This window comes from Melozone crissalis, unplaced genomic scaffold, assembly GCF_028551555.1.
Source record: "Melozone crissalis strain CALT ecotype California unplaced genomic scaffold, PUWL_Pcris_2 ptg000006l_1, whole genome shotgun sequence".
NCBI classification, from domain to species: Eukaryota; Metazoa; Chordata; class Aves; order Passeriformes; family Passerellidae; genus Melozone; species Melozone crissalis.
Window position 1 is genome coordinate 35192440 of NW_026535784.1, and position 15422 is coordinate 35207861.

At 38.0% G+C, this 15422-nt stretch overlaps 1 protein-coding gene across 8 annotated transcripts in view; it reads right to left on the reverse strand.

Moving 5' to 3' along the window:
* RAPGEF2 (Rap guanine nucleotide exchange factor 2) overlaps positions 1 to 15422 on the reverse strand; it is a 185085-nt gene that overhangs the window by 63875 nt on the left and 105788 nt on the right. The window contains exon 1 of one of the 8 annotated variants that reach the window (XM_054296003.1): positions 5891 to 6298. The exons of the other annotated variants lie outside the window; for them this stretch is intronic. Coding sequence (XP_054151978.1) covers positions 5891 to 5950 — 60 coding nt within the window. The 5' untranslated portion in view covers positions 5951 to 6298. Of the gene's footprint in view, positions 1 to 5890; positions 6299 to 15422 lie in introns of those variants that run through there. 8 annotated transcript variants of the gene reach the window in all.

Below are 15422 nucleotides of genomic sequence, written 5' to 3' on the forward strand. Positions count from 1 at the left end.
TACAGAAGTATTTTGCAGATAAGCTTCAGTTCATGTTAGCAGCAGAATACAGAACATGAGACATTCTTCCCTTGTTTTGCTGCTGGAGCAGTACCAGCAGCAGTCACGACTGCAGAAAAAAGCAGCACAACTCACAGCATTTTCTAATCCTCTTAGAAGCTATATGTTTCTTTACATATCACTGAGATCCCCTGCCTTAGATAATTAAAAATTAAATTTCCAAAAAAATCTAACTTAATTCCTCTCACTGGAATATTTTTACCATTTTGTTCGCTAAACTGTTGAGTTTACATCACTTGGAAATGAAGTACCAGCATTAAGTATCACTGATTAAAACCCTTGAGCCAGTATACAGCAAGGGACTGCAATTATTTTGCAGGTGGAATAATGAACTTGAGATACTGAGGCACAGGATTTCCTTGGTTTTCTTAGTGCTTGCTTCTAGTTACAATGAACTTCATTCTACTCATTGTGCATATTGTGAATTCCATATTTAACTTATTTTTAACTTAGGCTACTTAACATGACACATTATCTCAGCTTTTTAGAGTTTTTCCTCTTCCTATACCTTTATTAACTCATAGAATCAGGAGCAAGTCAACACTATATTAAGGGATTTAGCATTTTTTACTTCTTTTGATGTTTGGGATTTTTGGTTGCTCAGACAGTTTTTGGTTTTTTTAATTGTTGGGTACCAGCAGCTCTCAAATGCAGCTAGATTTTCAGCACATCTGATGATCAGGCAGGAGTGCCAACAACTCAGTAATAATAAATAGCTTTAGTCTCGCAGTCTCAAAATAGCATTTTGCAAGAAGCTGACTTTCCTTTTCAGGTTCACATCTGCATTGTGACTATAAATGCCACATTCCAGTATGCAGCATCAAAAACATCACTCTGCAAACACTCCAACAGCACCACTACATTTGGCCACTTTAGAATATAAACCAGAGCCATAATACTGAATATGTTGTGAGACCTGAAACTCTCTTACTTCATAAACTGGGTAAAAAATGCCCTACTGTGCAATCTTCTACATCAACTACCCATGTTGACCTGAAAAAAATTTAGTTACTTCATTACATATGGATGGTAGCCTTTCTGGTATGGTTTTGAGGGTTTCCCTTTTTTTTTTCCACCCCTCTTCTTCTCTCACTTTGAAATATGCTGTGCAATCCCCAGGCATTGAAACCATAACAGAAAGATAGCAGGACATCTTCTATGTGCCAAGGATGCTCTCATTGCCATCTCTACAGGTCACTAAATGCACTCACAGCCATTCCTCTGAAATGACCCAAATTTTGCCATTTATAAGCTTTTGGGGAAATCTGCAGTTAAATGCTGTCCTGCAGAACAGGAATTTAGCCAGAGTCTACCACAGACCTCTGGAAGGATGCCAGGCAAGTCACCTAGTATCAACCTTTTGTATGATCATTAGGCTCTGAGTGCCTGAAGTGGGCCAATATAGAAAACACATGCAACAAAATCCATCCTTTGAATGCTTATTTAGACCTTCCTGTGCTGTGGAATGACCACCTTAGGCTCTCAAAATTCTGCCCTTATGTTTTGCCAAAGATTTGCTTCAGCAGACCTTACTGAAAAATGAAGATAATGCCGCTCCCGCAATACCTTAATTATTTGCCTGAGCACTGCAGTTACAAGCATCTTGAAAAGCCACAGAAGAGAATAATATTTGTGCTTTTCTCTTCTGAGTAAGACTTGAACAGTACACCATAAACACAACCTGGCCTTTTGAGCACTGAAGCTAGCCCAAAACATCAAACAGCTGCTCATTACAAAGCCATCCACCTCAAGATAAATCTTGCAGAAGATACACGGTCGTGCAATTAAAGACTCCATCATAATGCACTTATAAAGAGGTGAAACACTATTTCTAATCACATGAAAAATCCACAACCCCTTTACCGGCCTCCAGGGAGGACATTTTTTTAAAAACTATGCAAATTAAAAGGAAAGGAATAATCGGAAGAGGCCAAACCAGAAATCTGGATTCAATAAGCGCCAAAAATAAAGGTGCCAAACAACTGAAGATGATAATCTGTATCAAGTCCCAGAGAAATGTAATTCATCAAGATGAACAAAATCATAACCATCAGCAGCTGCAGCAGCCAACGGGTCACTACTGCCTAGACAGAGCTTTTCATACATCTATTTTTTGTTCCAGATACAGATATAGAAAGGAGCTTCGCAACTGCAGCTATCTGATCACAGCACCACACCTCTTTTCCACAACTTAGTAGTGCAGTGTGATACTCACTCAAAGGACAAATATCTGTATCACACTACATTTATTATATGAGTCAAGGAAAAATACTGATGATCTCTTCCAGTAAAAGAAAATTATTTCTAGAATAGTTCTAGATTTCGTAGGCAAGCATGCCAACAGGCACCTTTACTACACATCAAACGAAAGTAACCATATCTGAACAATCCCCATTCAAGACTTTTCCTCAAAATATCACTCACTTCCTTCTCTTTCCGGGAGGGAAGGGACCCCTGGCACATGGCCACAAATCTTTATGAATTAAAACAGGGTAAGAACAACCCAAAAATTTGAATTACTGCTTCCAGTATTTTTTAGTAATTCAAGACAGGTTGAGCACATCAAAGACTGCAGCACCCATGATCACTAAAGAAGTGTCACTGTGCCAGCAGCAAAACTTGTCCTTTTTCAGAGACTTTATTTCAATTACACCTGAAGTAAAAATATACTTTCTTACAGGCTGTCAATAAGCCACTCCAATGTATTGTGCAATTCATGAGTTAATCAGTACACAGTCATATAAGAACTATGCATCTCAAGTCCCATTTTTACAAGTCATTATACCTGTCAATTTTTTCATTTTGGTTTGTTTTTTTTTAGTTGACCTTGAGTAAAGCTCCTACAAACAACAGATACAAAGGAAAAACAGAAATCAGGTCAAAAGCTAGCACCTTACAAGGCCCAAGCCTACAATGGGAACCTTCATGCACTAGACCTCCATGTGATTTTTTCTACATAATAAACCAGGTGTAAGATGCAATGTGTGAAGCTTTTCAGGAGATTATTTGAACATCCACAAAATAATATTTTTTGCAGCACTATTCATCTTCCTAAAATTTAAGATTAAGAAAATTATAATGTAAGCCCTACAAAGGAGAGGACTCCTATAACCAGCAAGGACACAGCCAAACATAATGAACCTACTGAAGATGCCCCATCCCTGGAAGTGCTCAAGGCCAGGCTGGATGGGGCTTTGAGCAACCTGGCCTAGTAGAAGGTGTCACTGTCCATACCAGAGGGGTTGGAAGCAGATGGTCTTTAATGACTCTTCCAACTCAAACTATTCTAAGATTCCTTTAATTACACAAAATCTGGTAAAGTACATCAAATACAAGAACTCAGCAGAAGTATTTTTACAAAAGCCCTACTTTAATTTCTCTGCCATCTTTCACCCACAGCATAATTTTACTCCCTGTTAAACAGATGACAGTAGTTGTGTATCAAGGAACATCACTTTCAGATATGTGCTTGTAGCACTGATTCAAACTTCTCCAATTTATGAAATATGAGGCATGCAAGATCAATACACTTGATTGATGCTGCTGACTTTATTTTTTATATTAAAAAATCTAGGAAACACAACAGCATTTTTACTCTTCCTCTCTCCATTTTCACCATGATTAAGACAATGGCCAGTTTGCATACCACTTTCACAGAACAAAAGATTTAAACCTTATCCCTCATTCCCTAACTAAAGTAGTGTGAAATTAAGATTTAACAGCATTAAGTAAAATTAATTCACAGAAATTTGTGAAACCTTGCACAGGAGATTTTTGCATTCAGTTCCAGATTGGAACTGAATTTTGCATTCAGCTCCAGCAAATCAAGCTGTGAGACTCTGGGTGGGGATGTCACAGAAGTAATTAAGCCTCTCTCCTTGAAATAAGTTCAAGTCAGATATCAATAAAATATTTAGAATTCTGGGAACATACTAACATAAAAATAACTCATTACCAGAAATGATTAATTCAAGAAGTTTTCCCTCTTAGGCAAAGTAAGATAAAGTCTTATGCCTTGGAACTCCAAACTTCCCTTCCCTCTCCATGAAAAATTTACATCTTTCAGTCTTACCTTCCAAGGAAAATAATGTCTACCTGGTGGACAGGCATGAAAAGTTTCATTGTTGATGCAGTGGTTTTTGCTGAGCTAGTCTGTGTCCTAACAGTTTAAAGTTCTACATAGTCCTTAAACTAAGTCTTTTTTTCATGCAAAATCTGCAGCTGCACGTCAGATAGTATGATTTCTTTCTCTTGCATATATGGGGACATTTATAAAGCAATACCTTGACCTTTTTCCTTTTACTATTCCTACAGTTTAGTCCAGTCTCCATTTTGGAGAGTGAAATTCATCTCTGTGATTTAAATATCTCAAAGTTATACAACTAGAATATGACAGAGTTTGTAATATAGAGTTTTTAAAAAGCTAGTTTATTTTTTTCCCTTTATCTATAAGCACTTATTTAAAATCAGTTAAACTTGTTGTGCTACCGGAGTAAATCTAGAACTTTTCCTTGACATTCTTTGGAGAGGAGAAAGAGCAGGAAAACATATGCAATACATATGCAGCTTTTGTATTTTATTCCTAATTGCAAATTCAAAGTATCCTATTCTATTTCAGCTTCTTCAGTGCTTGAGTTTCAGGAGGAAAAAAGGTGGGTTATGTTTGGGTTTTTTTTAGATTAAGTTCTAAATATTTCATGAACACCGAATGGTTTGGTTACATGAACTCCCTTATACATAGAATGTAATTAACAAGGGAAAGGAACAAAACAATCTACAATAAGAAACTGTGATATGTTGCTACACATGTAGGAAAAATTCACTGGACACATTCTAAAACATTTCTAGATTACTTTCTGTATTTCTTCACAATCAATGCTGAATTCTTGCCAAAAAAATGTTCTTCCTTCAGAAAGTTCCTGCTATCACCTCCTCCCACTATTTATGATTCTTTAAATGTATCTGCTGAACATACAGTTCACGTTCCCATGTACATTCTAAGACACAGCAGTCACAGAACACACATTCATAAATATCTTCCCAACAAACAAATTTTAAGATTGCAAACTATATTGAATCATATAAAATCTAGCATGAAGTTTTAAACATTTTAACTGAGCAATAAGGTTCTATACATTTTTATAGAACTTACAGAACCCTTTTGTCATGCAAAACCTAAATTTCTAATTCCTGACACCTGAGGCCTTGTTAAATAATGTTTGCTCTTCTGCTTATGAATGCATTTTTCCCAAACAATAAACACAGGCAGCCTATGGGATTAAAGCATGACAAAGGTGTAGCTGACTCATGGGATCAATTAGAAAGCATCAGTACTTATGCCTTTTGTTCATTCCATGTTTTACTAACAGTTTCTGCATTTCAGCATAAGTGTATCACAGACGTTCAACGCCATGCTACAAGGCAAAACTACACTAGTGCCACACACTAGACAGAATAAATCTATTATTATCATCACCTACAATTATATCACTTGTTATACAGCTTACATATTGCTTTAAAGTTTTAACAAATGCATAATGATTTTAACTGAGTGCTCAAAGCTTCCTGCCCAACCACAGCATGTCAGCATTTTTTCAGTAAATTTTTAACATTCAAAAAGAACCTAGAGAGTTGCCTTTTTTAAGCTAAAAGCAATTTCAAATACAGCCACCGATATTAATGCCACCTCAGGTGCAGCTTTCCCTCCAAACCCGCTATGAAATCCACAAGCAGGAAAGGCAGCGAGAGCAGGGCGACAAGCAGCTTCAATCTCCATGCAGTTTGCCCGTGACAGGTTATTGATAGAACAAACAGAATTTGCAATACTTACTGAGTGTTTCTCCTGCTGGCCCATAACTCCATGGTTAGCTGGGATTGCAAGTGGTTTCATAATGAAGAAACATAAGCTGAACTGAATTTACACATCATGTACCAATTTCTTATGGATGGCAAGTCACCCTCTACAGCATTAAATTAAAAAGAGGCGGAGGGGGTGAAAGCAGGCTGGAGCTAAAAGTGTCACTAGTGGTAAGCTCAAAACCCCCCTCGCACTTGCAGTGCGGAGCAGCAATCCCAACGACGCCGTTCGTCTCCATTTTTGCCACACTCAAAGTCGAAGCGTGTCAGGACGCACAGAGCCTGATGAAACCCTACATATCCAGCATCCATTCAAGGGAACAAAACCATTCCCTGAGCCTGAGGAATGGGAAAGGGAGGAGGGGGGAAAAAAAAGGACGAAAAAAAAAAGCTAAAATGGCTGACTGCACAGAGACTCCCTCAAAAAGGCTTAATAGGGTATTATATTGGTCAGGGTGCAGGAACCAGCCTCCAGCACTCAGCCAAGCATTGTTAATACTCCTGTTTCATTTGCAATCACAGAGTCACAAATGCAGCCTCCCCCTCCCGCCACCACCAGCCTGCACTCCCCCAAAATCAGGGCAGCAGCAGCAGCAGCGCACACGAAGAGGGACCTCCTCCCCTGGCTGCTAATGATGCTGACAGAGTAGTGACCAGTGATCTCTGTTCCACTCAGCTAACCAAGTTTGCACAATTAATCTCAGCAGCGTGACATTGATGGGCATTTAATTTTATGATGCCTGTTCCTCACAATCGAGACAAGCACTTCTACCGCCCAAAGAGTCAGCAACAAAAATACAACAGTTACACACACAAAAACCCAGAGAATCATGAGTCTGAATGCAATACGCCAATATAATTACGTTATTGTGCTTACTTTGGAAGACCATGGCTGCAGGCAGTTGGCATAGCAACGCACAAGGAAAGCCATTTCCTGGGTAGAAAGAATGCTTCCTTTTCTAAATAAAAAATTCCTCTTAGGATACAAACGGCATTGCTGCTTCCTGCAGAAAGCAAAGACACTGAAGTCTGTCTCTTAACCTGCACACAGGCACACACTCAATGCAGTTCGAGTGATGTAAGTGGATTTCTCTCTCCTCTCCCTCCCTCTCCCTTTATCCACCGAAATATTCCAGTCAAATGGAAGACACATTCCTAGAGGCTCGCCCCCTCTGATACTTAACTGTTTCACTCATTAAGGTAGAGATGGACAATGCAGATAAAACAGCAAGCTCCTGCCTGTGTCTCGTATCAGCCTCGGAAGATCAAGGCATCCCCAGAGGGGAGGGATCCGTTCGCTGCTGGCTCCTAAGAATATCCCTGAAGTCAGGGTGGGAATGAGGAGCCACGTTTACCTCGCCAAATCCTGAAGTGAGCACGACTTTTCAAGAAGATAATGCTAAAGGAGAGACATCACCTCCCTTCCCCACCCCACCTCTCCACCCAAAAGAGAGCTGCTGCAGAGCTGTAAACATTTTCATCACGTATTTACAAACAGTGCACTTGATGAGCTCGCTCAGATTTTCAGCAGCTTCGCCCTTTCACAAGCCAGAGACATCCACCCACAAGGGTGTGGGAGGTACATGTCCAGGCACCTTTAACATACCATTTCAAGCCTTTCTGAATGGAACTGCTGCTTCCCCTTGCACACTGAACACACAAATTCCACTAAAAACACACAGGGATGAGATTGACATAAATATGGCATTTATAATTCTCCCCTCAGAATGTAATTGCATCTTAAACTCAGAAATGTCCCCAGTCACTCCCATTTACGCGACACCCCTTCTCATGGTGTATTGGTAAAATCATGCTGCAGAGGAGCTGAAATGCAACAGGGATGTGCTCAAGCAATAAATTGTCAGCCCCATACAATGCATCTCTGGAGTGCCACAGGTTTGTAACACTTGACACAGGAGTGACCAAGCCAGGCACATGACCCACTTCCATTAGGCTTCAACTTTATACAGTTCTCTGTAACATCTTCACAACACATTCTTTAAAATCAGAGACCATCTGGCTTTACAATAACTTCAAAGTATTTTTTTCCCCAACAAGGACAATAGAAAAAAAGACTGAACAGTTATTACAGAGGCAAAATACACAGGAAAAAAACTGGATACTACAGAATGCTATGTCATACAATCTGCAGCTGCCTTCCCCCAAATTAACATGAACACTGATAATGAGCTTAGTTTGCTACACACTGATTTCATTCACTTCTGGCAATGATTGCTAGCAAATGAGGCTATAAAAATTAGTGGAAATGAATTCTAGTAATGGTGGAGAAGATCCTGAAATAATCCAGTCTATTTTTGCAAAATTCTTCAATGGACACAGTTTCATATGCACCATTTTTTAAACTGAATGTATTTACATTTATGTGACTTTAATGACATTTTGCCCTTGGTCTTCAATATATTCTAAAAGAAAAGTTCTTCTTTAAATTATTCAATACAACAATTAGTTTAGAATTTTGAAAGTCTTTGTCATGTGCCAGTGCAACTAACAGATGATTTTAGAACATTAAATTATGCTTAAGCCTTGTAAAACAGTTTAATGCTGAACACAATCAATTTTCTGATGAAGTGCTGATTAGAAGTAGCAGAAGTTATGAATTCTAGGAAGCTAAGGCAAACCCTCTCTAGTACAAAATTTAAAAATACTACTTGTTGACAAAGTAATTGAAATCCTCTTCAGTCTGATTGGGTGGCCTTGTGGTTAACACTATGAGCAGAATATGAGTATTTTATGCTCATGTTAAGAAGAAAATGAAGCTCTGCCAAAACAGAAACATCTCCCCAGAGCAGGAAGGCAGCACACCACTTTCTGAACTCCATCACACACACAACTGTCAACATGCACCCTCTCTGCATCACTTGATATTTCCAGCTAAAATCCAGCATAGGTTTCTGTGCCATAAGCCTTCATGAGTAACATGGAAACATGATTAAACCCATCAAAATAGTAGTAAAACACAAAACTTTCATATTACATTGCCATGAAAAACTTTCTTATTACTTATGCTGGTCACCACTATCTACCTCTACTCATCTGTTAGTAAATAAAGCCAGTAGTTTGTCCATGATGGCAAAAATTATTAACCTAAGGAAGTTTACTTGATGTTTACACGCATCAGACTGACAAAAACTTTGTGATTTCCAAAACAGAAAAATAAGCCTCAAAATGTGAAAAGTGACATTTATGAAATTAGGTGAAGACAACACCACTCACAGGCAATTTGTGAGTCAAAACATCTTTGAGAATAAATGGTTGATTCCATTTCCCTACTCCTTCCTCCTCAACTGTCATAATTTCCAGGTATGGTGTGAGTGAACATACTGTCCATTTTCAGTACAGAAAATACTCTCATATAATTTATTTTCAAAAAAAAAAATAAAGTAGAAGTCCAGTGCATTGTTACAGTTTACAGTGAAAAATGATTGGAATTTAAATCAGTGTAAAACACAAGAACAATATACTGGGGAAAGTTTCTATCATAAACAAGTATAAATACATCACAGAAAACCAACCTGCAACTTTCTGTTCATGGGTTTTTCAAAACCCATGTAAGAACTCCTTGCTTAGACTTCAAAGTTGGGGGGGGAAGGCAAGACAGTTTTGCAAATGTTTTTAGGCTATTAAAATGAAATGTTAATACACCTGACATGTAATAATTGCACATGATGAGCTATCTCTGACTGCATTCAAAATACTGTATTTATTTTTTAAAAATCTAATGTCCCTTTATGAGTCACAGAAAAGAATATTAAAAAGCCATTTCAAAAGCAACTACAAATGTATGGACATCCTAGGAATACCCCATAGGATTAGGGATTCACAAGCAAAACTGAATTCTAGGTAGAAATTAGTAAAGATCTCAGCAGCATGTATCATCTGACTGCAATGTCTCTCAACTATTTTACATTCTAGAACATCATCTCACATCGATATCATTCTCCTAAGCAGTGCCAACAATGCCTGAAGTATTAAATCTTTTTAGGTTAATGATAAATGCTGCAACAACAGATTACCTCAATTCCTCAATTTCAAGCATTTACCTGAACTCACAACTATTTACAGAAGTACTTAAATTTTTATACAGATTACATACACAGAGACAATTTTTTTTCCTGAAGTACCTCAAAATCAGAAATTATCAGCACATTTTCCCCTTCCCTTTAAACACAATGCACAGTATCATTTCCTTCATGGTCAAATACCTAGTCAAAAACCAACAGAACACTCTAAGGTCGCCGAATTTACTGCCACTGCATGACTCCAGTAGCTAGAAAAAAACATTCACAGTGAAGGGACAATTACACAGATATTACACAGCTGTGTAGGTGGAATAACAGACAGCTAAATTGAAGAGTGCAAAAATGGAGTACATCATTTTAGGGGAAATAAGGCAGACCTATCTTCTTTTTCTCCCATCCTCCTCACTTGGAAGGAAGTTTAAAACTTAAATTTAAGCTCAGGGCTATTGGACACAAAACTGCTAAAGCTCCCAGGAGCATGCTTCTGAATTTTATCATGCTGGTGTTCTCTGCCTCCCACTAACCTTACCAGAGAGATTACTGCGTAACAATCTGTTGCTCCCATCAGATTTAAAAACACCAACTGAAACCACTAAAACCCAGAACAATAATTCACTCAAAATGCGACGATACACTTATATGTCCCATACAATACATAAATCTTTTTCTAAAGTGTTCAGACAAATTTACTGCCAACAATTTAAATCTGTGGCCGTATGACCTGACTTCATGCAAGTGAGCTCCTATTTATCAGCATAAAGCAGACATGGGATGGTCTAGGCATACCGACCCCATAAGTATTTTCTCAAGAACTTTGAGAACTTTAAATAAAATTGTTGGATAAAAGAAAATTACCAAATAGGTTCTCCAAGGTACTAAAATAACACACAGATAAAGTAACAGTATTCACCATGTTATTTTTTTTAATTCCTAAGGCAGTGGCACTGCCACCACTGCAACAACGTCCACTGCACAACTGGTAACACCAAAGCAAGACTTACAATGCACTGGTGTGTGCTGTTTTGATAACATATTTACTAATGTTACAGACCATTTGAACAAATGCCCTTCTGTTGAACTGCTGCTGCAGATGAATCCATAATCCAGATCTTTAAAATAATGAAAAGCCCAGAGCAGTCAGGCTGGTGCCTCAGCTGGGTGGATGTGCCAATCTTCCCTCTGACAGCAGACTCATTTGTCACCTTCTGTGCACAGCACAGCAGAGGGTTTATTTGCATGCTGTCCATCTTAAAATGGGAACAACTTATAGTATTCATCTAGAACACTTGCCATTGAATCCTCTTATGTTTGACAACCGTGTTAGAACAGATACGAGGAAAACCTGTGGATGGTCACTTATCCAAAATGCGACAAAATGTCCTATTTCCAGAATATCCGTCAAAATCATATAGTACATACATATATATTTATATGCATGTTTGTGATGCCACTTTATGTCATGTTTAACTGATTTACCTGTGATTTTTACACAAAACAAAGCGCTCATTCTTACACAAGCATAAAGTTGAATGCATGGCTTTAAAACTATACATTATCATTATTAAAAGTTAAAAATCAGGCACAAAATTTGCAGTATTAATGACTTCAGTTGGCAGAATGGTCACATATTAGTTTCATTTCTTTAATTGTTTCAGTACTTCAGAAGTGGAAAAAATGTATTATGTCAGGATAGATGGAAGTTTTTCCCAATGTTTACAAAATTTTCTCACATTGGTGTAATGACTACATTTAACAATGGCATATTAATTACATCAGAGAAGGTGAGAATGTGTTTTCTGTTCTTTAACTGGGGAGAAAAGCATCAAAGCAAAGCAGCAGACACACTTTTAAGGTCAAGAATCATGATGTCAAGCATACAGGAGAAGTAAGTTGTCTTTACCAGATCTAAACAGCACTTTGACATCCATACCTGCTGGGGACAAGGTTCACTACTGAGATACAAATCAGTCCACTGTCTTGGAGGAAAAACAAACTAACAAAATATCCACAAAAACTCTCACATATCATCATGTCCATACCAATTTCACAGCAGGAATCCAGGGGACACAAGTCCTTCACTTATGTGAGGCAACCCTAAAATTTCACATTCTTTGTTGTAGAACAATGCAGAAAAACTTTAAAGAAGGTGGATGACTGCATAACTCGTCCATGTGTATCCTACTGCTTCACTGTTAAAATGTAAAAATAAAACTCAGATATTTTTCTGAGGCCAATCAACTGTCCACATTCTATATTGTTACGGTCATTAGTAGTTCCATTGAAACCTGTTCCCTGAAATACGCTGACATATTTGCATTGCAAGGATCATTGTTGTGGCACAGAACTGAATGTATCTGAGACCAACCAAGGCAGGGGAACAATTATTTAATGTCTCAATATGAAATATTAATGGATTAAAAACAAACAAACCCCACAATTTTCAGTCTCCTGTAAATGCTAGCTGGTATTCTGTCATTTCTTGTTGTTTATTTATTCATTGGGTGACTTCAGCAGTAGTGAAGGGGCAGTAGTTTTGTTCTAAGCTTATACAAAATGCTTTTCTGAGAGCAACAAGGCTGGTGAGGAGCTTGGAACACAAGCCCCATGAGGAACAACTGAGGGAGCTGGGCTTGTTTGGCCTGGAGAAAAGGAGACTCAGGGGTGACCTTATCACTCTCTACAGCTCCCAGAAAGGTGGGTGCAGTCTCTGTAGGTGGGGTCGGTCTCTTTCTCCAGGCAGCAACTGACAGAACAAGAGGATACAGTCTCAAGCTAGGCCAAGGGAAATACAGGTAGGATATTAGGAAAAAGTTTTTTACAGAAAGGGTGAAAAAGTACTGGAATTGTCTGCCTGGGAAGGTGGTGGAGTTGCCATACCTGGATGTGTTTAAAAAAAAAAAATAGATGTGACACTCGGTGCCATGGTTTAGTTGAATTAGTGTTAATGCATGGGCTGGACTTGATGATCTTGAAGGTCACTTCCAACCTAGTAATTCTGTGATTCTGTGTGTGTGTGATTCTAAAAGTTTCTTACTTAGAAATTTTAAGGGAGAATCTGAAATTCTGTTCAAGATGCAGATGTAGATGGGACCAGCAGAAAGCCACCAGACTGCCTGTTCATCTTTTTTAATGTGGACTTGGACATCTCCCAGAGTAGCTTACTACTTATCTCTGGTGGTTTGAGGAAGTTTAACTTTGAAAGAGCTGGTTGCTGTTAGAGAGAATTTTCACTCACTTCAGCTGTCTGTTGGAAGGAAATAACTGGTTTTTGTCTCCAGCCATAATCTCATGCCAGGAGACTCTCTGAAGAGCCTACTCCAGGGGTTCCCAATTAAAATCAGCACTGAAGAGTTTACTAGTGTAAGATCATTTTCTTTGGGGAGAACTCCCGCCTTGTGCCCTTGCATATCCTCTCTTGTGTAATGCACCATGCACTAACACATCTTGAGAGCTTTGTGCCCTGCCTCTAGCAACTGAACAGAAATAATTTATACAGATCTCTTTATCAGCAACAAACCCATGCAATTTCACATGTCCTTTACTTTAAAAATAATTATCAAGCAAAATGAGCTAAATTGGTTTTATATAGGAAAAAAGCCAAACCACGACACCATATCCTTCAGATAAAGAAAACTTAATATAAAAGTCTAAGAAATACCCTTTCCCTTTCCTCTTCCCTAATCAAATAAATCAGGAAGCCAACTAACATCACTTGATGGATGCCCCATTTTGCAAATGTAACACTATATTTTTTCCCTTGCAATTACAAGATCAGCTACCGAGATACAGAAGTGTTAAATAAAAATAGGTAGAAGTGCAGCTGCCAGACTGATTTTCCCTTGTAATTTGGTTCTACACTGTTTTGTATTCCAAGACTGGTGTCAGAATTCTTACTTTTAAAGTGGTCTTTTGTGCACCACAGATCATTCTAAAACTTGAAAACCAGTTAGTTGCAGGCCTTTCATTCACCAATTAGTGTTCAAGAGTAATACATGATTTAGAAGTAAAAGGAAGGAGAAGTAAAATATTTTACATTGTAGGACATACACACTTGCATATAAAATAATGAAGAAGTGTGAGAACACAACATGTGTAGGTTTTCTGCCAGGCTCATCAACAACACACATAACACCTGCCAGCTGTTCCAGCTGCATGTTAAAACTTTACTGTCTGAAAATTCAAATATAATTAACACTAACCACTCAAACCTAAAGCCCAGCTCCTAATACCCATCACACATACAACAGAACACTAACACTTTAACTAGACCTTACATTCAAAAAAAGGGTTTCTAAAGGAAAAAAAAAAGTTTAAAAATTTTTATATCAGAAATGTGTGAATACAAGGAATTTAAAAAGTGCATAAAACGTACGTCTACACAATAGGGTGGTGAAGGACAGGGAAAGAATTCACAGACAAACCTTGTGGTAAATTCAAGGTAACTACCTTGCTTTACTTAGCTCTCCCGAAATGAGCTGCTACTGAATGAAGGATGGATAATGGCATTTACACTCAGCAGGATCTAGCCTGGACCCTGTAATACACACATCTACCCAATAAAGTTGAAAATGTGGTTTACTCACCACAGATTAGACACACTCCAGCACCTCAATGTCCTTTTTGTAGTGAGAGACCCAAACTGAACAGAGGATTCCAGGAGGGGCCTCACCAGTTCCGAGTACAAGGTAACAATCACTGCTGATCCAGGCAAAAATGCCATTTGCCTTCTTGGAACCTGGATCATTACTTTTTCCCGTGTTTCAATTCTATTGTGCTTAGAATATTTTAACTACTAAATTTGTTAATTTTTTCAGAGCTTTGAAATTCACTCAGCAAAATGGTAATTTGAAACTAGTCAAGTCAAATACAAGGCTTTATTAAAAGTACTCAGAAATACCTAATAATACTAATAATTTCATCTTTAAGTCACTATGTCAAGCTCAGGTCACATAACAGTGGCTCAGATGCTTGAGGAAAAAAAATGAACTGAGAGCTTCTTTCCATCCTGCACTACTACCATTACTCATGATACTGGTCTGTACAGAAACGCCAGCATTGAAAGGATCTGTATTGGCATTCTACAAATTTAATATGACAGATCCCATTTCCCCATATGTACTTTATAGACAAACAGTGTTTCTAACTGAACAACCTCATACTAATGAGGATATCCTTTTACACTTGTATATATTTGCTTTTTTAATTTTTCTCAGCTCTAATCACAGAATCTGCTGAGTTGGAAGGGACTCAACAAGGATCATAGAGTCCAATTGCTAGAAATAAAATATTTGTATATAGTTACATTGTGCAATGATCAATTTAGAAAAGAGTAATGAAAAATCCATTTTTCTGCTGCATGAACAATTTTATGCTTTGATGACATACCTCACATTTAATTTTACACCCTACATCTCAGAAAAACAATCTTTTAACAGTATTAAAGAGCACATCACAAGTCAGTATCAG